Here is a 24,322-nt window from a genome sequence, read left to right as displayed (position 1 = left end):
TTTGCCATCAGCCATTCTGTTTTGATGTGGAGGGTCTGCTTGAATAATTTAACCGGGAGGCTCATTAACCAGGCTCTGGCCTTCGTCTGTCGGCTGAAGGCTGAAACAGCCATTAGGAGGAACACTCGGAGAGGAGCGGCACAGCCTTCCCTCCCACCGGCCCCTCTGTTCCCTCTCCCTCTGCTCCTTGCTCCCTGCTCCCTGGCTGTGCTGCGCTTGGCTCCCTTATCAATTGAGGGTGCACAAACCCTGTGCCTCAGTTTCCCCTCTGTGGTAGACTCTGTAGACTCTGTAGGCTCCAGTCGCAGCTGTAGCTCATTGCATCCCCTCAGACGTGCCCCCGAGTGCGTCATGCCAGTGACACCTGGGCTGTGGGGCTGAAGAGATGCTGAGGCTCCCAGGTCTGCTCAGTTTGTTTCAAACCCCCTGCCTGGAGAGAAGAGCATATCCTGGGATATTCCCAGTGGATGGATGGGGGTGAGGATTAACAAAGGAAGGGAAAGAGGGAACACCACAGGTTCACACGGCCTTTCCAAGGGGAATCCTGGTGTACATCCAGCCCAGGGAGTGTATTTTATGGCAAGGCACTCTGCTAGGGTGCTGCTCTTAGCAATCAATGCAAGTTCCTGGGTACGAAGTAGAGCTGACTTCGGTGTCAGATGAGGTAAGAATTTTACCAACAAGGGCAAAATTTATCAGCTAAAAGGTATCACATCTCATTATTCGCATGCACTGTCCCTCAGCCTTTTGCAGAGTTTTCCTGCAGCTCTGGCTATGCTCCTGCAAAGAGCAGAGTGCACTGCACATATGTCCAGGAAAGACAAGTGCAGTGTGAACACTTCACTGGGTTAAAAATCCTCTTCTGCCTCTAACCTTTAGGATCAGCTGACAAGGCCAGAGGAAGGCTGCTCCCGCTGGATGCTCTCATCCTGTCTCCTGTTTCCTCTATGTCTCTTTGGAGGCGAGGCCCTGGGATGGGATGTTCTGCCCCATGCCAAAAGCGTTAACACTGTTAGTCCTCCTGCAGAGCTGGATTTTCTCAGCTGGTTTCACGTTGTTCCTCCCCATCTTGCCAGTGGTCCTTCTTCTTCCCTTTGGTGACCTCTGATCATTTGGAGGATGATCCCCTCAGTAAGTTTATCACCCTCCAGGGATGTGGCAGAGATAGCTGTGAGAGGTGTAGATTAATGGGATCAAGAGAGCAACACCTCCTCCTCATCACCAACATCTCTGTCACAGCCTTGAAGACAATTTTCCCTGGTACCTGCAAACCCTCTCTGTCACTCCATCCCTCATTAGAGGCAGTGAGCTGCCTGAGGAGAAGGTGAGCTTTGCTCAGCCCAGCCCAAAGCAAGGTGTCATGGATGACCTCAACAGAAGACATGGGACAAAAACCCCCCAGATACTTCCAGCAGTATAAACACAGGCCAGGCTCCCCTTGCAAACTCTCCCCTCCCAAGCAGGCAGCAGCTGGGAGTGGAGGGTCATCCCCTTGCTCAGAACATGGCAATGACCCCACCTCAGCAGGTAGTTACTCTTTCTCTTTCCCTGGCAGCCCCGCCGAAGGAGCCAGTGCTGATGTGCCGATCCAACAACTACCCAAAGGGTTTCTACTGCAGCTGGCACCTGCCCACTCCTACCTACATCCCCAACACATTCAACATCTCTGTCATGTAAGTCTCTGGGAAGAAAGGGTGCAATGGGGTGAGTTTCAGTCCCTGCAGCCTGCAGTAGGTCTCAAGTAGAGCCACGAAGTCTTGGGACAGTGGGTCCGACCTGTGGTGAGCATATGGTATAGGTGTCCCAAAAATGATGGGCCTGGGGGAGGATGTTCCAGGGACACACAAACTGGAAGTTTCAATTTCCCTAGAGGGGACCAGGAAGATCCCCATCTCCCAGGTGTCCTTTCCTTGCTTCCCAAGACCATCCTCTCTGCACCAGTTGTCTGTAGTGGATGTTGTGCCCACTGTTTTTTGGCACATTTGGCGCATCCATGCTCTTTTCTGCAGTAAGCTGGTTGTGGTCGGGCAGCAGCAGTGTCTCTCACCTAGAACTGGCCATGGCATGGCATCATTCCCTACCCTGAGCCCAAGTCTTGGCACAGCCCTTATACAGGCTGGTGCCATGCCTTACCTTCCGGGTCTTGCGTCACTATCAGAAAGGAGACCTTGTTTCTCTCGTGGGAGGGGCAGACACAAACCCAACCCCAGCAGGGTCCCATTCTTTCCTTGGGGCCAGCATGAGGACATTCACTGAAGCCTCTGTGTAGGGTTGGGATAAAACCTCATACGCAGGAGCCCACACAATTCCCTGTCAGGAGAAAGCAGCCCTTTGGCCACAGCAGGGGCTGGTGCATGGGGACCATTGGCGTAGTGGGGATAGAGCTGCACAATCTGCCTCCTTCCTCCAGCAGCTTGGGTGCATCCACAGGTAACAGCTCTTCTCACCTCTGCTTTCCAGACACGGCACGAAAGACATGGTCTGTGAGAAAGATGCCGTTCCCAAAAACAGGTGTCACATCAGATACCTCCAGCTCTTCTCGACAGTGAAGTACAAGGTGACTCTGACAGTCACGAATGCTCTGGGCAAAAACTTCACCACTCTCACCTTTGACGAGTTCGCCATAGGTAACTTCCACGGCAGCAAGTGGCCTCTCCAGGGCGGTGTTGGGGTTGGCTTGCTCTGCAAACAGTGTCATCCATCTGAGAGGTGGGGCTGGGAAGGGACTGGTTCTCCAAGTGGAGATTCTGCCTATCCATGGAGACGGGGTCTAAGCCACTCTGGCATCCTCCCTGTGCCCCTCTCATTCTCATCGCCCTGCTGGCACCTGAGCATCCCGGGGGAGCCAGGTAGGATGCCCACAGGCAGCCTCCATGCTGGTCACATCAGTGGCCTGGGGCCATGCATGGTCCGACCCCCAGTGGTCCAGATCGCCCATGGTAGCTGAGTTTCTCCCTGTTTGGGATGCTGGGGAAACAGCTGCCGTGTGTCAGGGCAGAGAGCTGTGAAAATTGTGTGGTCCAAATGGCGTTGCCATTCTTACCCCTCAGAGTGTCCCTAAAGAGAGAGAGGTTTGGTATTTGTGCTGGAAGCAGAGCCATGGGAATTAGGATTGGAAGAGAAATTAAAATGTCCCATTACCTTCCCTTCATCATTAGTTAGGATAAAGCTCTCCTATTGTCAAGTTCCCCCAGTCCTTACCTAATATGCTCCTAAAAACCCTATTCCTCCTTCTGCACCCCTTCACTGCCCCATCAGGACAGCAGAGGCTGTGCCACATAGGGCAGGGAGCAGCAGGCCCTGTGGCCTGGGGTGTCCGTGTCTCAGGCTGTGCCACAGGGATGCTTCCCAACCATGTCCAGACTCACGGCCAAGATGTTCCTCTGACTGTGAAGGGCAGGCATGAACCAAGAAATCCAGTGCCAAACACAGCAAAGCAGGGAACTTTTGCCATCATCCAAAGCTGGATTACAGCTGGTGCTGTGACATCCTCAAAGAACAGGAAAAATAGGAGAGAATGGAGTTCAGGAATACGCTGAAAAACAATTTGCTGGCTGCATGTGGCAATTACTGAACCAGAAAAACAAATAAGTGAATCACTGAAGTGCAGCCAGTGGTTGGGCTTTGCCTCCAATGTGCTACGCATCCCAGCATGGAGAAGCTGGAAGTGCTGGAGTGCAATAAGAGGAGCTCCACTGCTATACGAGATTTTCCCTTTGTACTCCAAATCCTGGAAAATATCAAACAAAGCACCAGCTCTGAACAGAGCAGGGAAACAATTTTGGAGCAGGGACTGTCCTGCCATGTGTCTGCAGCCGTGGTCCATACCTGAAGCTTGTGTTCATCAGTACATCAGGAATGCTGATAACAAGGCAGGGAGCTTAGCAGGGAAGTGGTGGAATTTCAGTCACTCGGGTGCCTTTAAATGGAAATTGTTGTGTTTGTGGAAGATACACTCCTTAAAAATGAAGGTAACCTCCAGCCTGCATGGCCCAGGACAGCAATTAAGCTACATTTTCCAAGTTCCTTGCATTCCCTCCTGCAGGAGTTCAGGGCACCCTTTTGTAACATCTGTATCCCACCCATGCCCTGCCTGGCTTCCCAAACATCTGGTCCTCCATCCAGCACTCAAGGGCAGCTCCCCCGGGGAAGCACACCCAGCTGCAAGCCTCGGGCATCCCAACACCAGCACAAAGCTGGATCCAGCCCCACAGTTTGAACTTGGCCCAGGTCAGAGGAGCGGTGAGCAGAGACCAGCGCTGCCCCAGGCCAGCCCATAGCAAGGGTGCTGCCTCTTACATGAGTGCCTGGAAGGGTGCAGAGGGCCTGGACACGTGTCAGCAGTTGCCATGAGAGGTCAGACCACCCAGCATCACCTGGCTCCAGAGTGGCACCTGGGGAAGGGGTGATGGGCTGATGCCGATAGGAAGGGCCGTGTCCTGCACCAGCCCACTTCCATAACCACTTCAGTGTCCAGTGGCCTTAAAATCTCCGTATTCTGTATGACTGTGAAATTCTCCTCCTCAGGACTTGGCACAGGTGCCATGCACCAGTGGCACAGGCAGGGTGGTGACAGCGTGCTGAAGCAGGCAGTCACAGGCTTAGCAGATAATTAGAGCCTCTGCTGCTGCTGAACAACAGCCACCTACCCCGAGTGGAGCTTCTCCTCGTGCCATCCTGGTGTTAAAATGAGTGCCCTGCATTGCTGCATTTTGCCACACAGTTTTGCCCCAGGTTGCCTGCGGTCCCCGTGGAAGCTTCAGTGTCTCTTCCAGCTGCCTTCTCTGCAGGTGCAATCCAGGACTGTGTCCCAGCGTGGGGGGCGCTGGAGGTGTGGATCTAGCATCCAGTAGGTTCTCTGGGGATCTCAGCTGGCCTGATGATCTCTCGTCTTGGAGGTTTTGCTGGGTTTTCCTTTGCTAGATGAAGGGTGGAAAGCCTATGGCTCAGGGCAAAGCTGCCGCTTCAGCTCATTGGAAAAATGCTGAGTGGGAACATCGCAACATCTGCACACATCCTGCTACAATGAAGAGACAGTGTCAGCCAGGACCTGTGTGATGCTTCTCCTGGAATCCCTGGGCCATGGTTGTCAGAGCCTGCCTTGTGTTTTCCCCTTAGCCTAGAGAAAAACATGATACATTCTGCATGGAGGTTAAAGTGCAGCCATGTAGCCCTGATCTCCTGCCCTGCTGAGGACAGAGTAACCCAGAGCCAAGGACAAAGCAGTGCAGGGCAAGGAAGCTCTCCCTCCCAGCACCATCTGAGCCAGGAGTAGACCCTCAGCTGGGTCAGACCACCCACCCAGCCTGGGCAAGCACAAAAAGCCCTCCTGGGAAGGAGTGATCTTCTTTGGTTTTGCTTTCTCACTCCTTCCTCCGTCCCTGGAGCCCCCAGCAGAAAATCCCTTCCGCAGCCGCTCTGAAGATGGTCTCTAATTGAGTGGAAAATGACTGGTACTTTCTTTTGCTGTCCTGAGCACATGCCTTGCTGGCGGTCGTGCCGTGCTGGTTATTAGCAGCCGCTGTGAAGGGTCACTCTGCATTGTCATTTTCAATGATGACTGGAAAAGCTTTTCCGGCCCTCTGGCCCCCATCTCCCACTGGTAGCAGATCCGGACTGCCTTCCTCCTCATCTTGCTCCTGGAAATTGTTTCCATAATTACATCTTCTGCAAAAGTATTGATATTAATAAAGGTGAGGGGGAGGAGGTCCTGCAGAGCCCTACGGACATCAGGGCTCCAGCCCCAGGGAGGAGGTGGAAAAGGGACTGTAGGGGAGGGACCTGGAGGCAGAGGAAGATGCCAGGGAGGAGTGAGATGGTGTGTCAGGAGCTGCCACCTCCTTCATGATGGCTGGCGCAGCATGGGGACATTTTTGGCCAGGACACAACATCACCTTCCTCACTTGTGTTTCAGCCCAAGAGCTGCTTTTTGCATCCCCCAGGAAAGCCGGGACACCACCACCCCACAGGAACACCGGCATCCTGCCTCAGCACCTTTCTGCTCATATGATCCTGGGGGAAAACATGAGAAGACGCACAGCAGTAAAAGGAGGAAGGCAGCCTTGGATGGGGCCTTGCAGGTGTGGATGCCTTTCCCAAATCTGCTGCCCAACCCTTGTGTGACCTTGGGAAGGTCATCTGATCCTTCCAACTCCAGCTCTGGCGCGATGATGCAGAGCATCTCAGAGAGGCTGCATGATGCCCATGTCTGTATGAAATTCGGAGTCTTTGAACACAGGTATACAGTTGCCTAAGCAGAAGGTCAGTTCAATTCATACTACTTAGGGAGGCAGAATTAAATTACCTGGACTGACATTTGGCTAAGACATGGAGTTTAATATCCCTCTGCTCATGGAAAATGCCAGGGGATATTTAATGGCCGCAAGGGATCCATTTTAGTGCTCACTGGAGAGACGGGATGGGCGACGGGCCTCTCCATGCGACAGGGTCCCAGCTGCCTTTCTGAACTGCCAGATTCATTTTGAGACATGTCTGACAACAGCCAGGGGCGATGGATAGCTAAAGACTCGCAGTTAAGCATGAGCGTGCAGCGCCTTAAGGAGAAGCTCCTCTCTGATGCTCTTCTTGCACTTCAAGCCCTTGCTTAGACACAGGAGCCAAAAACCAAGTGGGAAGAGCTGCGAGTAGCCTCCTGGCCAAGTCCCCTTCCCAGGAATGTCTGATGATGCTCCCTCAGCTCTGCAGGATAATATTACATCTGGTTTTATAGCCGCTTAACCAGTACTCAGCCTAATGCCCATCATCCATTATTATTATTACTATTACTGCTTTTATTATGTTACTGCCTGCAGGCCCTCGGTGAGGACAGGGCTCTATTATGCTGGCTGATGTACAGCCAGACAGCCCCTGCCTCACCATGTGCAGGCTGAATGGAGGCAGACAAAGGCTGGGGAAGGAGGAGCACTCATTCCTGTCTGCAGGACATAAAGGACTCCTTCAAGGTCATATAGAAACCGGGGAGCTGGACACAGCCCACTCCCCTCACTCCTCAGCTGGCCCCTGTGGGACTAGCCCAGGTGTTTCCCGTGATGAGCACAGCAGGATGAGGTCTGTCCTAAGAGACATAGGTTTGTCCTCTCTGGACTGACTGCTGGAAGTATGGTCCCCTCTCATGGCTCTTGTGTCCCCACTGCTGTGGAGGGACATGGCAGGTACTGTTTTGGCTTTGTGGTTTTGGAGAGGTTGGCCCTGCTGTGCTCTCTGGCCTGGGCAGGAGTCCTGTGGGTGGAGGCACATGAGGAGGTACCAGGGACTCTTGGTTTTCCAGTGCTGTTTGAAGGCTTGTAGAAGCCAGGAACACGCACATGAAGCCAGGGCAGCCTTCCTCCATGCATCAGCAACAGTGTCCAGCTCGCAGGAGAGGGGCTAGGGGTCATGTCCCTGCAGAATGGGCAGGTGACTCCCACCTCAGCATCAGGGCACTTTTTCTTCTGACTTCCTGTAGCAGTCACAGTAGTTTTTCTCATTGCTGCCCAAACACACTTGCCGTGCCCAACTAAATTCAATCATCCCTTCAGGCTGGCGTAGTAAAAACCAGGGCCAGGCCCCCTGCGTTACCCCAGGGAGTATCCGTTGCATCCATCCCTAGCCCAGCACTTTCCTTCCCACTTCCTCGCTGCAGAGCTGCGGTTCACAGTCATCTGCATTCGTTCAGCCAAACAGACTTTTGTTTTGCAAACCCAGCCTGCTGAGCCAATGCTGGATTTATACTTTTCCGTATGTGTTTGGACTCCAAGTCCCTGTCGATGGAAGCTGATGTCCAGCCCCAGCCCTGGGATTCAAAGTGAGTGGAGCCATCTGGAGTAGCTCAGCACAGCACAGCCCCACCAAAGTGTTCCTGCTGATGAGGATAAAGCTGCAAACAAAAAACTCTGCCCCATCCTGCCACAGAGGGGAGTCTGTGGGAGCTGAGAGGTGGCAGTAGGCACCCATGGTCAGGCTCACCAGCTAACCAGCCACCCCCAGAGCCTCTGGGAGCATCCTCTGAGCATGAAGTGACAGGGGGAAGGAGGAAGCTGTCCAGCCGTCCTTGCACCCGCTGTGTCAGAGGGAAGGTGGTGAAAGCCAGGATGGTGGTGAAGATGATGGTGATAAAGACCTGAAGCAGGGTGTGTGCCAGGGTGCTGAGCAAGAGGAGGCTGGGGAGAGAGAGGTAGTGGTGGGCTGTGTCTCGGGGGAAACACGTCCCACCAAGGTAGTCAGGCTGTGCCTTCATTCAGCACCCTCTCTGCCTCACCTGCGGAAAAGAAAGTGTGTTCTCAAAGCATCACAGGCTGGTTTCTCCTGAGAGGAGCAAGCAGTGGTGCTGCAGGGACAGTTGCTGCGATGCCACCATCATTCTGAAGCAGGGGTGGCAGTGAGCAGTTCACATGTGACTCCACTTGCAGCAGACTGGCCACACATCAGCACCTGATCCCGAGTGAGGGAAGGATGCCCTTCACACACAGGGCAGGGCTGCAGGCAGGCAGGCTAGTGAGGGAGCAGCTCACTCACCACCACCTCCTTCCTCTCTCAGGGTAAGCAAAGCCCCTGTGAGGACATCACTTCCCACCCACAGCAGGTGAACCCTGGAGTCAGCATGGAGAAGACCTCTGACTGCAGGGCAGGAGCTCTGCCAGGCAGAAGGGGGCTCCCCACAGCCCCACCATCCCTCCTCCATCCTTGGGAGGAGACTTTGATGCTGACATCTTGACAGGCTTCTGCTCGAGGCAGTCAGAGCCAGGGGACCGTTGTTCAATCCAGAAATTTTCAGGTCAGGAGGGATCCATTTGCCTGCATGTGGACTTGGAAGGGGATTAAGGGCCTTCCCAGGACATGAGAACTCATGTGCATTGCTATTCTTAAAGTGCTCAGAGAGCCCTCTTCCACCTCTGGCACACAGCTCCCTGTGTCCAGCTCCATCCTGTCCATGATTAAAGGATAAGCATGGGCATACACAAATTTTTTCAGCTTTGCTATTGCAGTTGGGAGTTTGAGCTGTCAGGATTTGATCAAACCTTTGGTAAGGAGCAAGGACTGCTCTGCAACAGGCAGTGACATTCATCACAGCCTGTCTGTGATGAGCTTCCAGCACTCTGGAAGTAGCTGCAACATCAAAGCACGTTGCATAGCTCACAGCCAATTAATATTCACCTGAAATACATGTCAGGTAGCAAGAAAATATCCCCATATCCCAAAAGCAGAGAAGGGCAGTGAGGGTGGAAGGTGACCAGGGCAATCCTTCCCCTTTAGCAAATATGATGTGCCACTGCTTTGAATCCTCAAAACCCCAGCCCTAAACCCAAGGGCCAAACTCTGCCAGATTACTGTGAGGTAAGTGGGCTTGAATGTGGGTCAGACTCACAGAAATCAGCAGGTGCAATGGAAGTGCAGGATTTGGGCTTGGTGGGCTCCTCACCCTGATCCAGTTAGCCCTGTGTAGGAGGGATGCTCTCTGCCCTGGCCCAATTGTTTCCATGTGTCTCCGGTGCTGTCACCTCCTTAATGGTGGTATTTTGAGCTAGGACAGCCATACCACTGACCTGGACAACAAGAGGTGATTTGCATCTAATTAGTTTGGGAAAAGGAAGCATGTTGGCTGCTCCTCTTGGAAAGCACATGGTGCAAAGCCCAGCCAGCTTTGCCAAGGGGCATAAAGGAAGGGTGCCACATGCAAAGCTTTGCCAACCACCCTCTTTTCTTCTCTTCCAGTAAAGCCAGACCCTCCGGAGAGTGTGGTGGCCAAACCCGTGCCCAATAACCCTCGGAGACTGGAGGTGTCATGGCAAAATCCCTCATCCTGGCCTGACCCTGAATCTTTCCCACTGAAATTCTTCCTGCGGTATCGGCCTCTCATCCTGGACCAGTGGCAACACGTGAGTGATGCTGCACTGCCTGGGATGGGAGGGAGACGGGCGAGCTGGTGACTGGGAACAAGCTGCATTATGAACAAGTGTCCAGGGACAAAAAAGATGTATATTTACTGCCCAGGCAACCTGGACCCTGTTTCTCTCCTTCTCTTTCTCATTCCTTTTCTCTTCCTCTCCATCTTTCTTGTGGCTCACACTCTGCCTACAAATGGCTCTGCAGCCTCTCCCTGCTCTGCGTTTTCATCCATGGCCCCTATCTACTTTCCATACATATGTTCTGTATAAAACTTGCCAACGAGATGTAAAAGGCATTTAAAGTATAAATGTCACCACATTTAAATGTGCCTCTGCCACATTTAGATTTTGAACTGGAGATAAAATACCGCTCACCATAACTCAGAGCACAGTCGCAGAGCTATTGCTGCGATGTTATCGTATTTCTTACTTTTATTTCTTGTTTCTTAAAAAAAAGTAGTCAGTGAAGTCCTTGGTAGCCTGGAGGAAAGATTTCATTTGTTACTGCAGGAAGATAACAAGCAGGCTTTTTTTTTTTTTTTTTTTTTTTTTTACCTCTGTGTGCTGATTGTATGCTCGAGTTGTGTGGGAAAGCATTCTGTGGCTGGAGAGGAGGTGCTGCTACTGTGGCATAGCTCATCCAGCATCCCTTCTGTGCCCAAGCTGGGCCAGTTGAAAGCCAATTAGGTGCTTTTCTTGATAAAGAGTTTTCCTAAAAAAAAAAATAAAGTCAACTAAGAGGCAGCACTGGGTCCCTGGGCACCTGCATCAAAGAGCTAAGTGGGATTTTCCTTCAGCCAGCTCTTCCTGGGGAGAGAAACATGTGGGACAGGGGATAGGAGGTTTGGCTCATGGCTCTGCAAGGTGTCTTGGTGACTTTTTGTGTTTGATTGAGTTTTTTGATGAAGCAGCACTACAGGTTGTGGTTCACATTGCAGCATTTGCTGATGGCTCTGAAAATCAGAGGGTTCTCCTGCTTGCCTCTTTGCCCTTTGCTTCCCTCCTAGGAGTGTGAGACCATCTATGGAGCATCCAGAGGGGTAAGAAAGCATAGGTGGAGTTTGGGTTTTGGTTTTCTCTAGGTATTTTATTTCATCTGGAGAAGAAATGCTCAAACTGCAGCAGCTCTGTAAAAAGGGGAAGATTTAATGGGAACTGCCAAACACAATAACATTTTTTTCCCAAGGTGTGCAATTGTTGTGGAAAAAGCTGATGTTTTTACCCTACCCCAGCCTGATCCAGCCAAATACCCTGCCTTGCATCCAAAAATGGTGGGATAGCCACTGGGCTACCTCCACCTCAACACTCTCAGAGTGCCTGGTCCCTCCATCACTGGGTGTGGGGTACCATATTTGCAGGGTCAAGCCATGTCAGTTGCCTCAATGCAGAGCCCTGAGGGGATGACATGGCCTCTCCATCAGTGCTGTCAGGCAGGCAGTAATGGTGGGAAATACATGGAGGTGTTAGTGACACTGGTGGCAGGGCCACACTAGTTGGAAAAGGCAGCTCTTGGGCAGTCAGAACTTAATTTATTCTATATAGAGGTACCCTGAGGTGCAGAGAGAGCTCAAGGTACCAGCTCTCCTGGTGGGTGCAAGGATGGCTTGGGAAGGGTTCACCTCCCAGCATTTCAGGAAGGCCCAGCAGTCGTGGGTACTGCTTTTAATCAATATCCCCTTGCAAGAGACATGTTCCTCATCACTGACGGATGGAGAAGAGTGTTTGGGGAATAATTTGCTCAGTGAGCAAGTGCAAGAATTCAGTGAGTGAGGTGCCAGCCTTGTTTTCTGACTCCCTGCCCTTCTGGCTGGGTAATGAAAAATCTGATTTGTGGATGATTTGAGGAAAACTGCCACTATTCATCAGATGAATTATTTGCGACGCCTAATTCAATCGTTTCCCAAACACCAGAGAAAGGCAGCGCTGCAGCAGCTGGAGCTGCTCTGACCCCAGACCCCACTGGCACATTCAGCCTGCTTAGCCCAGCTGGGCACCCTGCAAATGCAGGTTTTTGTACCCAAAATTAACCCCACCAATATCAGCATGCTGTGAGCATGCCCAAGCCTCCCTGCACTCTTTCTTTGACTTATTACTTGTTGTCATTTTCAAGGATGTCCCTGTTCCCCCAAATCCAGACAGAAGAGGGGAGGACATGGTTTGGTAGGGCCAAGTCTAGCTCATCTATGCCTCTTGTCCTGCAGTGGTGGTGTTGGGTCACAGCTCAAAGGGACATCCTGAGAAAGGATGAGGTGGTCCCACATGCCACACTTGCATAGGAGTCTTAATTCTCGTGGAGGTGCAGGTCTCTTGTCACAAGCTGCCCCCCATCTTGACAGTTGCTGTCCCTATGGGCTGTTGGCACAGAGAAGCCCTTGCTTTTTGTGCCCACACAACCTGCATGCTGACCATGGGCAGCTTGGAGCAGGGTAGGGAGAGGAGAAGTCCCTGCCAGCAGTCAGAAGGAGTTGGGTAACCTCATGTTCTGGCACATCCCTGTCTGCCCAAGGTCCACCGGCTGAGCTCTATCCCTGTCTCCTCATGGCAGCCCACTTCTGCCCCAGCCATGAGTTTTAAGCATGTACTTGGCAGCCCCATGGGAAGCCCAGCATCCCTGCAGGAAAAAACCCACAAAGGAACACTGGAGGCTGCCCAGAGACAGAATATCCATGCTGCTCACACGTGGTGTTTCTTGGCGGAAGAAGCAGCTCCTCTTTCACCTCTCCACCTCCTGTTATCTTTGCAGGGTCTGATTTATGCACAGCACCTCGGCAGGCAGGACCGAATGAGCACTAATAGGATCAGATGGATGTCGAGCTGTCGAATACCATAGGGCCTGATTCAATCAGTGTCTGCTTTCTTCCAGGCTCTTCCTTTCAGGATTTTAATAATGCCAGGGCTTGGCACCAGAAGATGAAGCAATCAGTGGCGGGAGCAGTGGATCTTATCGAGACCACCACTGTGTGAGCTGGCCATGAATGCAGTTTTCCCTCCACCAGAGAAAGTCAGGTGATGCCTGGCCCAAGCATCCCACACCATGAAGCAATCTCTGGGGCTGACCCAGAAGTGGAGGAGACACCCTCATTCCCTCCCCAGGGTTTTGCAAACTTGGTTTGAGCTCCAGCATGCCGTTTGCAGTCCCTTTCCCCTGCTCAGCAGTGCCTTTCCACCCAGACCACTTAGCAGCTCTCATGTTGCAGTTTGCTCTGGGAATTACAGTGATGTGCTCTGGGAATTATTACCATGGAGGGATGATGATGATGATGATGATGATGATAATGAGTTTCCACATGGGCATGCAGTGAAGCATGTGCTGGATCGTGCCACCTCACAGCAGCTCCCTTGAACCTGGGCACAAGCACTTCACAGCTGTTGGGGATGCAGCCGTGTCACATCGTGTGGCCAAAGACTCCCCTCCACCCCACCAGCACCGAGCTCACTCTGAAACTCAAGCAACTTTAAAATCACACTCCTCCCTTTCTGGAAGAGGGGCTGGTGGTTTCTCTGCTGCCAGAAGAGAGATGGATATTTGTAGCCTAAACAGGTTTTTTATTCTCTCCTTTTGGCAAAATCTCCCCTTCTGTCTCCTAAATATAAAACATTAAATGTTTAGGGTATCCTTTATTTTTCTCCTGCTTTTAAGTTTGTAATTCAAGCCAGATTAGCGTGGTTTCCTCTTCTGTTTTATAGCCCCATCCTGGCCCCAAGCGAGCTCTCCTAATGCTCTCAGATGTTCCTCTAATGGCTTACCTAGGCTGGAACTGGATACCCTTTCCTAATGGATTGCTAATAGCCTGTTTCTGGTTTTACAGGCTCCTTCAGTTAACTCGCAACAGCAGCGATTGCCGCACTCACACATGCGATCTCCCCAAGCACATCTGCGTGCTCATCCCTACATGCAGACGGGTGGCCAGACACCATCCTGAGCATCTCTGGGGAGCCCAGGGCAGGTCTTGCACCCAATTTGCTCCCCTCCCATGGCATTTTCTGGAGAAGGATCCCCCCTTTTCACAGTTTTTGGAGGGAGATCACGTGCGCTGAGCACTTGCCTGCTCGATGCACATCCCAGGAATGTGGCAAGGCTCAAGAAGGTATTTCTTATTCAGTGTCAGAGCTGGTGGCCAGACCGAGGGAGGATTTCCTCCTGTGGGTTGCCAGCAATTTGCAGATGCCGTCGTGAAGTCTAATTGAACCCATTGGCCGCGCTGACAACATGAAATGTTAACGAACCATGAGGCGGGCTGCGCCTCAGATCTTGAGATTTGCAGTAAAAGGTCATGAGATATTTAAAGCTAATAATGTGGTTGGGTTCTCTCCTTCCTCTTCTGTGCTGGAAGCATTAGGGCCATGTTGGTGAGCATTTGCAAAGGCTGGAAGCATCCTTCTCTGGGAGTGCGAGCAGCAACGCTCCCACCATCATGGGATTTTAGGAGCTGGGGCAAAAAACAAATCCCCACGCAGACATCTGTGCCTGCTCGGATCCAGGCAAATGATGGGGTTTTGGGGACAGGAATGGAAAGTTTTTTGGTATCGGCAAGTACTTAGTGTTGGTGCAAGGATGGCATTGTCCTCTGGACTGGCCTCCCTCACCCATATCAGAAGTGGCTACCAGGGTGGGCTCGGGCTCATCTCCCAGGGCAAAGCAACATTTTTTGGTCAGAGAGGTGAATCTCACAGGCTGTCGCTGGAAGTTCCTGCCTTGGAGCAGCCTGAAATAGCCTGAAAGTGTGAGCTAATCCGCATATCCTGCCTGTGAGGGGCAAGGAGAGGGATGGAGCAAGCTGGGGAGGAAGGCAATAAGTGCCACTGTCTGCCACAGCAGCGTCCTCCCCTGGCGCGGTGGCAATGTCACATTGCAGCGGGCGTGCCTCTTTGTCTCCATTTGCATCCCCCCGTGCTTCTGCTGCTTTGCCTGCACTCCCCCTCTTTGCAAGGCAACCTTGGCAGGGAGGTCACCCTGAGCAAGCTGGGTTACAACTTCACGCCTGGTAGCTTTTATTGCAGCATTTCTCTCCCTTCCCCTCCTGGCTGCAAAGTCAGTGATTAAAAAAGAAGGGGGAAAAAATCCAAAGAATTAATAGGTGGGAGCAAAATACTGAGGCTGTAACAGTGTCACTCGCAGCTCAGCATGGGGCAGGCAGGGCTGGAGCAGAGAATGTCTCAGAGGAGGGTGGGGGGTGGGAAATGCCCAGAAATCACCTTTTCTGGGACAGAGCAGGTTCAGGACCCTTGGCTGGCATTGCCTGGGTGCTCTCAGCCCCCTTGGAAACTGCTGGTGACCTAAAAGTACTGAGCACCTGTGAAGGTGCCACTGAGCAGCAGAGCACTCATGCGTGCATGTCCTCACCTCCATGCTCACACAGCTACAAGGAGGTAGGAAGGTGCTGGCAAGCCTAACTTTCCCTGCCTACATGCAGACCACACCAGGCAGGTGTCTGTGCCCTGCCATGCCCGTGCACAAGCTGCTTCCACCCCCAGCCCACTGCATCAGCATGGTGAAGGCATCCGCAAGCAGCATATGGCAGTGCCCGGCGGGTTAGAGCTGTTGCTGAGCGCCCTCAGCACCCCTGATCCCATCTTCCCCATAGCCACAAGCGAAAGTGACCTCTGACAGTTGTCACTTGGCAGGAGGGGGCCACCACATCTGGAGAAAATTTCCCATTATGGGTGTGGTTACAGCTGCTGCTTTCAAAGATGGTGTTTATTCTGAGCCAGAAAGGAATCTGTCCAGCTGCATCTGGTGTGGCACAGCCCGGGCTGCAGAGTTCTGTGGTAGCTCACCCTCCCAGACCCACAGCAGGGCTGGGCTGTGTGCAGCACCACAGCCTTTTCAGGAGAGGTTGACAGCAGAGAGCACAGCTCAGACCCTGCTGGAGTGGCTCTTCCACTACCTGGCTGGCAGAGAATAAGAGGGGATCGTTCACTCTTTCCAACCTTTAATTATTCCAGAGTCCAGGTTGAAAGTTTTGTCTGGGGTTGTACCAGCTGATTCTTGCGGCTCTGCAGAAGGAGGAGGTATTTGGGGGTGCTTTTGTTAGTAATCAGTGTCAGACCTATTTGCTCTCCAGGCATGGCTTTGAAAGGGAGAAAGCAAAACATTTCTTTTCCTCATGGTGACATCTTTTCTCAAGCTGCACTGGCTGTTTGCAGTGACCATCCCACACTTCCCAGTGGTGGGGCAGTTTGCTTGGGCATTACTCCTGCTTTTGGTTTATCCTGTTCCCCAGGACGGGTGGAAGCCCTGCTGGGATTCCCCTGCACTCACAGGGACTGAAGGCACCTGAAACAGCAGCTGTTTGTGTAGTTGAGTCCCTGCAAAGCTCATTGCAAGGATCTGGCCCTTGCTGTGGGGAAAAGTGGCTGTGAAATCAAGCCCACTGGGGTGTCCCCTCCCTATCCCAGTTCCAATTTCCCCCATCATCCAGTATAAATCGAGTAGCATCCAGAGGAGGAGGCTGCAAGAATGCCAAATGTTCGGCAGACCCAGGCTGTGCTCTTAGAAGGGGTTTCTTCCATGTGTGCTGCGGGTGGCAAAAGCTCTGTGAGCACATCAGCTTCACCCTACAGTAGCCAGGGTGCTCCTTTTATTTTGGGGAAGGCAGACTCATCTAGGCTTGATACAGCACCTGGGACAGCTGCATGGTCACTGTCCTGTCACACACAGAGATGGTGCATCCCTGCCTTGGGACAGAGGGGTGCTGGTCCTCATCCCCATATTGCCAGTGGAGCACCCCCTTCCCACACCAAGAGCTGCACTGGAAAGCAGGAGGTGTCAAGGAATGGAAAACAGAGCCACTGCCACCACAGGGGAGCCAGCAAGCACATTTTCATGTGGGATGCAGAAAAGGAGGCTTCTGATCCCCCCTTCTCCCCCTCCACCTCCTTTCAACACACACCAGCCCCCAGCCCAGCTGCCAGGGCAGAGAAGGGTGGGGTTTTCTTCCCTGCCCCGCTACCCTATCCCCTTCCAAAGGCCATCTGGGCTTCAGAGCTGCCCGTGCATCACCCTGCTCACACATAATTGCTACCTGGTCACCCTGCACCAGGAGCAGAGCCTGGGTGTGAACAAAGCACAGTGACCTTTTTTACTGCCAGGGCACCCTGACAGGGTGGGCTGGGGGCCATGGGAGCAGGATGAGGGGAGCTCAGAGAGGGGAATGGCTTCCTTAACTCCTGCTGTGCCGAGCACTGCAAGGCAGGGACACCAGTCTGCAGGCAGGGACTGGAAGGAGGGCACACATGGGTATTCTCTGTTGGGGTGTGTTTGGCTGCTGTGGATGTCCCCAGGCCTCCAGCACATGTGCAGGGAGGACCAGCATGGACAAGGGGAAAGCCAAGTGCTGGGCAATCCTCCCCTCAGCCTGCCCTAAGTGCCTGTCCCCATCCCATCAATGTGGCACTGGCCCATGAGCTCATCCTGGCGCTTGGGACTGTGGGTGGGCACTCAGCAGCTCCATAATCTTTCCAAGCAGGAATGTGGGGGTATGTGACCATGGCAGGGAATGGGATCCCAGCCCACGCTGTCCTCAGCAAGCTGTCATCTGAATTCAAGGGCTTTTTTCATTTCTCTCTCCTCTCTCTCTCTTTTCTTTTTCTTTCTCTTTTCTTTTTTTTTTTTTTCACAATGCTAATAGCTCTGCATTGCACTGGCTACTGATCCCTCATTAATCTGGGCAGCACTTCACAGCCAGTCGGAGTGACTTTTGGCAGGTGCACAAAGGCAGGCAGCGACACGCAAACCCCCGCCCCAGCCAAAAAACCTAACATGCACAGCCTTCCTCCAACTTTTGTCTCTGTGTGGCGAGGACACGGATTAAGGAATTTCTCCCTCTGCCTTTGATGCTGTGTGTGCATCCGTCCCCCCACAGCCTCCCCAGTGTGTCTTCCCCCTGTTCTGTCTCTCCCTGTCTGTGTTCAATTGGACCTGATCCCTGTGGGCTTTCCCATTTGCTGTGGCACTTCTGTGTTGGGCCATGGGCACCCACCCAGTCGCTTTCTCCCCACCATGACAAATGCTGGATGTGTCTCTGGCTGTCCAGCTCAGAGGTTCTGCATCCAGAGGTTGTGTGTGTGTGGGGAGAGATGGATGATGTCGTCTGTGCTTTCTCTTTTTATCTACTGTGTTAAAGTGGAGTTTAGGGCAACATCCTCCCAGATCCCACAAGGAAAGTCCTCCAGATCCTCTAGTCTAGGTCCTGGGGGAACACTCCCCCTGCCCAGGCAAGGCACAGACTTGACCCCACTGTGCCTGTGACACACCACCTACAAACACTCAGCTGCCGGTTGGTTGTGGGTGGAAAGAGGCAGGAATTGCTCCCAAGGGAAGGCTGGGAGGGCTCTTGGGGTGGAGAAAATGCTCCTGATGGAAAAGCAGCCTGGCCAGGTCAGCAGGACCTTAGTGGGGCTGGTCTGCATGCAACCTGCTTGGTGCAGGTCCCAGGGAGGAGCCAGGGCTTCAGAGGATCCTGAAAGTCTTGGAGAGGGTCATACACCAGCTGGATAAGCCAGCATCTTTCAGAGCCCTGTCCTCATTCTCCAGTTCCAAGCCACCACCCAGCCAGCATAGAGCGAGTCAAGTCAGCAGGGAGTTGGCAGTTCAGCCCATGAGGTTTTGTTTCATTTAATTATCATTAGGAGTTAATTTAACTTGATTCCCTCAGCACTGCCATCCACATTGGATGCCACCAAAGAGCTCCCAAGGTCTGGGTGGCAGAGAGAGCCTCACTGTGCCACTACACTGCAGGGAGGTGCCCTGCCAAGCAGACCAGGTGATTCACAACCTGGTGGGTCTCCTGCCTACCCATCCCGAGGTGCCTGGGCAGTGAAGGTGTGTCCCTGTAAGAACTGGGTGCAGAAGTTGCCTCCTCAGCTCTGCTGGGTGCAGCGGTAGGTGCCAAGAGCCCATTGCCTCTGGGGACCCTGGTCCAGCTTGGGCTTTGGTTCTGGGCTGAGGAGAGCTGGAGCTTGGTGGGGCTGGTGGGATGTGCCTTAGCCAAGACCCTCCCCTTGTTGGAGGATCCATGCGAGGAACTGGCACCTTCCTTATTTTTATCCCATCCTCCTCTACCCAGACTTCACAGGATTTCAGTTTTCACCTGAGAGTGAAATGGCCCAAAACCATTTTCCTGCAGGATGGGCTGTGCCTTGCTCCAGGATGGGACCTGCTTATAGCCCCCCATGGGTATAGACTGCTGGGGACCAGACCTGTGAACTGACCCTGTTATTCTGACAACAGAGGCAGCACCTGTGACTGCAGGGCTGACTCAGCCTCTTCATCTAGCTGGAAACTCAGGGAGACCCTGCACGGAGCCCCACTGGGGTCACTGTGTTCATCTGCCCCCCATGTCAGGCTCCTTCCAGGCAGGCTCTGACCTCAGGTCCCCTTAACAGACACCCTGAGTAGCTGTCCCCATGCCAACAGGCCAGACCTGATGGTGAGACCCATGTCACGGTGGAGAGTGTCCCCTGGATGGTAGGGATGGATTTGGGCTTTGGCTGTTGATGGTTAAGTGCTTAGGAATGTCTCAGCTTGGCACAAGCCTCCAGTGAAACCACTAGCATTCCCATTTGCATCCCACCAGCACTGTGGGGGTCAGTGCTGAGTTGCTGGTGCAAGGAGAGGCAGGACTCCCATCCAGCCCCCAAACCTGCAGCAGTGAGATGGACACACGCCTTTCTCCACACTGCTGAGGTTTGGTACCACTTCAAGCCTCGCCGGCAGCAGGAAGCCCTTTGCTCCTGGTGGCTGTGGGGAGACCAGTCAGGCCTTCCTCCAGATGTGCTCCAGATGTGAGGCTCCTGCTGGCTCAGGTCGGGTGGCAGGAGCAGCTGGGAGTGCAGAGCCCAAGGGGTCCGATATTCTGGGCAGAAGGCTGGATGCAGCCCTGGAAGTGGGAATAGGGAGGGAAAGGCTTTCACTTGGAGCAAGAAAGCCCCTTCTCCTGTTAGGAATCCCCCAGAGTGGCTGTAAAAGCATGGAGGGGGCTGCAGCTTTCATGCCAAAGGGATTGCATCTGTGCTGGGGTGTTGCATGTGCTGCACTGAAGGGACTGGAAAAGGGCTGGTTCTTTCTCAGGGTGGGTTCCTGCTTTTAAGGTACTCCTGCAAGCAGTGGGGTAATGGCACTGACCGTCTGGCATGCACACCAGACCTCGTGTGTGTACAGCCACACTGCCAGGGCAGCCTCATCCCACAGGTGCATTGGCCCAGGTACCTCCTGGGCACCCCAGTGGTGCATCTTTCCCTTTCTCTTCTCTTCTCTCTTCTCTCTTCTCTCTTCTCTCTTCTCTCTTCTCTCTTCCTTTCCTTTCCTTTCCTTTCCTTTCCTTTCCTTTCCTTTCCTTTCCTTTCCTTTCCTTTCCTTTCCTTTCCTTTCCTTTCCTTTCCTTTCCTTTCCTTTCCTTTCCTTTCCTTTCCTTTCCTTTCCTTTCCTTTCCTTTCCTTTCCTTTCCTTTCCTTTCCTTTCCTTTCCTTTCCTTCTTTCCTTTCCTTTCCATCTTTTTCAAGGACCAGGCAGAAGTTTTGATCTTCCTCCGGTCATTGGGCTGTTGGTGCTACCTGGGACAGCGTGATTTTGTGCCTGACCTTCTTCTGGGTGGCTGGGGAGATGTGGAGGACCCCACATAGGCAACACCGTGAAGTTGCCCCCACCCATGAAGGGAAACGTGTTCTGCTCAAGCATGAGCCCCTGGCTGGGCACTGGTGCTTGCAGATGGGCTGTGTCAGACCCGCACCACCCCTTATCCTGCAGCATCTTTATTAGAAATGTGTCTGGGCAGGGTGCAGAGCAGATGAGGAGTCCCCTGTGTGCCCCCCCACACCACACACAGCACCACAGGGGTTACTGAAATGGGCAGCATGTTGGTCCTCTGTCTCAGAGATGGGGTGGAGGGCAATATCCCACTTAGCCTCTGCCAGATACTCCTGCCCTAGTCCCCTCCATACCCTCAGGACCCTGAGGCCAAGTCCAGCTTCATCCCTGGACAGTGACTTGGATGCTGAGCCCTCCCCCTCTGTCAGCCACCTGTGTTTGCTCACTTTTGTCCATGCCATGGGGGTGCATTTCTGCTGAGCACCTGCATCCCTCTGTCCTTGAGCCAAGCTCCAAGTGGATCAGAGATCCCTTGGAGAGTTAAATGGGGTTAAGCCCTTGCGCTTTGCAGCAGAGAGGACAGCAGGATCTTCTGTGGCTCAGACAGTAGTGACAACAGGACAGAGGGAATGGTTTCTAGGAAAGACGTCTGGACACAACTTGATCCTTGTCCAAGGGCCCAGCTGGAAGGATGCAAGCCAAAACAACGGGATGCCAGCAGGCACGGGAGCAGGCTGGCCAGAGGTGTTGCTGGTGGGGAAGCCTCCTCCCAGCACTGGCAGTGGTGCCCTGAAAGCACGTTGCACACCCCACCCACTGCCTGCAATATCCAGCTCCCAGCTGCCCTAACATGTCCGAGGGAGCCCGCACACACATCTGCTAGTTTCTGGTGACCTCTAGAGGAAGCTACTCCACTCTGACGCCGTGAGTTTGGGCGTGGAACCAGGTCTCTAGACCTTCTGTGTAGCTGCAGCTGGAGCATCTCCCTCCCTGTCCATCCGTGTCCTGGGCTCGTGCCTCTGCCCAAAATGCCCTCGTGTTTCCAAAAGTGCTGCAAAAGTCTTGTTATCATCTTCTAGCCGAGATAATATACTGATTGTCTTACACCTCCTGGGGGCTCCTCTGACCACCCTCCTGTCCCCATTGCTGCCCTCAGGTCGAGCTGTCAGATGGGACATCGCATACCATCACGGATGCCTACGCTGGCAAGGAGTACATCATCCAGGTGGCAGCCAAAGACAATGACATCGGCACGTGGAGTGACTGGAGCGTGGCTGTCCATGCCACCCCCTGGACAGAGGAGCCCAAGCATCTCACCACGGAGGCCCAGATCACAGGTAAGAGCCCCCTCCCAGTACAAACAGGCTTCATCCAGGAGGAGCCCAGGACTCCAGGCTGAGGGATCTCCTCTTTGGCTCCATGCAGGCTTTGTCCCCAGCCAGGGACAGCCCCCAAACACTGGGGAGCAGGCTGCAGCCCTTCACCCTGTACTTTGCCCCCACCTGTGGCCCTGTCAGCAGGTGCAACCATGCCCTAAAGAATGCTGACTCAGCTCACCTGGGTCCAGCATCCTTCTCACCAGGATACCTGGGGTGGGACAATGAAGCTGGGCATTGTATTACTATTGTTGTTGTTGTTGTTGTTTTTATTCCCTGAAGTGCTGTCCCCCTCCAGCCCTCCCTCCCCTCTCCAGTCCTACCCCCTCCACACCTCCGACCCCTCAAAGTGGCTCCAAGGGATGCCAATTCAAAATAAAAGCCACCAAGTTAACAAGTCTCTGTTTCTAGGAAAGAGCTGGGACTGTGTCCAAATGGGTGTTATCAGCCCTCCGTTTCCCAGAAGGGATGGAGCAGACCCTGCACTGGTTTCCTTGACTCCTGTGCAGAGAAACCCCCCTTTTAGAAACAGCACCTGGTAGACCACCTACCAGGATGCTGAGGCAGCAGCAGGGATTTGCAGGCCCCCCCGCCATTCCCAGGTGGATGAACCCCCCGGAAGGAGTCCAGGAACACCTTGCAGCAGCACTGGTGTCAGTGTTTTGATTTTGCTTCTGTTGCCACCTGCATTGTGCTAAACGCAAATGCCCCTTCCAATGTCACCTGCCCACTCCCTGTGGTGGCACACGTGTCTGTCACACACACGCGTGTTCCTCGCACACACCTCCCTGTAGCCTGGTGCAGCCAGGCAGGGCTGATGTGGGACATCCCAACCCCAAGGCTGAGCCCCACTGTGACACCTCAATGGAGTGTGAAAGATGCTGAGACACACTCTTTGGTCCCCAGCATCAGCCCAGACTGTCTGGCCAGGGGCACACTGGGGCCATCTGGATATGGCCAAAGCTACGCCAGCATGACTGTCCATCCAAGCACTCCCTGCAATCCTCCAGCCCTCTGCAGGGACAGACAATGCATCTGGTCCAGTACAAAGCAGGACAAACCCTGTGAGCCAGTCCAGCAGATGTAGCCTGCTGTGTCTGAAATGTTCTGTGGGCGAGGGGTGCTTTCTGCTGAGCACTAGTGGCTCATCATGACCTTTTAGCTAAAATCCCACAGAGCTGGTGCATAGAGTGGCTCAGCTGGTCAGGATGGGGATGAGAAGGATGCTCAGCTCTACCTGATGCCACAAACAACTCCAAGCAGTAGGTCCACTTTCACAGCAGGGAAAGTCTCATGGATCACACCAGCCCGTGGATCATCCCAGCCCTCCACCTCAGCCCTAGCATGGTATAGCACTGAAAAGGGCAATTTGGGGCCAGCTCCTATCCACACCAGCAGGAGAGCAGGGCTGCTCCTATGGGATGAATCCCAGGGCATCCCAGTTCCCCTCACCATCCACTCTCCTTCCTTGCAGAGACAACAAGCGCTAGCACCTCCTCTTTCATGGCACCACCCACCACCAAGATCTGTGACAAGGGGGCCGTGGTGGGCAGTGGGGCCGTGGCAGTGTGTTGGACAGCTGGACTGGTCGTGGCTGCCTATAGTGTCCTCTTTATTTAGTGAGTATCTCCCAAATTGGAGGCGTAAGAGGCAGGAGGTGGGTGCTGGGATGGGGCAGGGATATGGGGAACCTCAGCACTCTAGTGTGGTTGGGAAGGGGATGCTCCAGCCAGGCTATGGGTGAAGGGCATTGAGAACAAGTCATTTGGGGTTTTCTTGCAGTTTTTTGTAAATGCACCCAGTCCGACTGCTTTTCCAGATGGATATTTGGCTGGAGATCCCAAAAATGGCTTCCCAAGCAAAGCTGGCAAGGTGGTCGGTCTTTGATGTCCTGTTCTCAGCAGCCCTCTCCCATCCTCACTGCTGACTTTTTTAAGAGGCAAAGAAACCATATGGAAATCTAACACCTTTGCTCAGTGATGAAGGAAAAATTGTCCAAGATCAGAAAATTCAGATTGCATCTCAAAAATGTCCTTAGTTTGGCTTAGAATGGAGCTGACAGCCTGGAGAGCCACAAAATGCCCCTCTCCTCTACAGACCAGGGCTGCTGTCTCATGGGTGTCACACCCAAATGCCCTTTCACTGTCCCCATACTGCCCAAGGACAGGGATGGATCCTGGAAGCAGCCACACGTGTCACTTTCGGGAGATAAAGGATATGCCACGCATCCTTTGGTGCCCAAAGAGAAGCCTCTTGTGGGCAAGGGGTTCTTTGCTCCCCTCTGACAGTGTCATCTCATGTGTGACACTACTGGTGGCATAAGGAGAGGTGGTGGCATGCAGCCAGGGGAGGGTGGGCAGGGCCCAGCCCTGGGAGGAGGAGGTGGAAATGGTGTGTTTGGGTACCTGGCTGAAATTTCCCTTGTGGAAGAAGGCCAAATTCTGCTCGGTGTGTCCCACCAGTGAGGGGGCACA

At 53.4% G+C, this 24,322-nt stretch overlaps 1 protein-coding gene across 8 annotated transcripts in view; it reads left to right on the top strand.

Moving 5' to 3' along the window:
• Window positions 1–24,322, top strand: part of CNTFR (ciliary neurotrophic factor receptor) — a 200,654-nt gene that overhangs the window by 175,081 nt on the left and 1,251 nt on the right. For all 8 annotated transcript variants that reach the window (XM_039567358.1, XM_039567362.1, XM_039567363.1 and 5 more), the window contains 5 exons: window positions 1,556–1,673; window positions 2,461–2,627; window positions 9,712–9,875; window positions 21,629–21,809; window positions 23,323–23,467. In XM_039567358.1, the coding sequence (XP_039423292.1) occupies window positions 1,556–1,673; window positions 2,461–2,627; window positions 9,712–9,875; window positions 21,629–21,809; window positions 23,323–23,467 (775 nt within the window). The remainder of the gene's footprint in view (window positions 1–1,555; window positions 1,674–2,460; window positions 2,628–9,711; window positions 9,876–21,628; window positions 21,810–23,322; window positions 23,468–24,322) is intronic.

This window comes from Corvus cornix, chromosome Z (assembly GCF_000738735.6).
Source record: "Corvus cornix cornix isolate S_Up_H32 chromosome Z, ASM73873v5, whole genome shotgun sequence".
Lineage (NCBI taxonomy): Eukaryota > Metazoa > Chordata > Aves > Passeriformes > Corvidae > Corvus > Corvus cornix.
The sequence above is the reverse complement of the archived record's forward strand: the minus strand, read 5'-3'. Positions and strand labels throughout refer to the sequence as shown.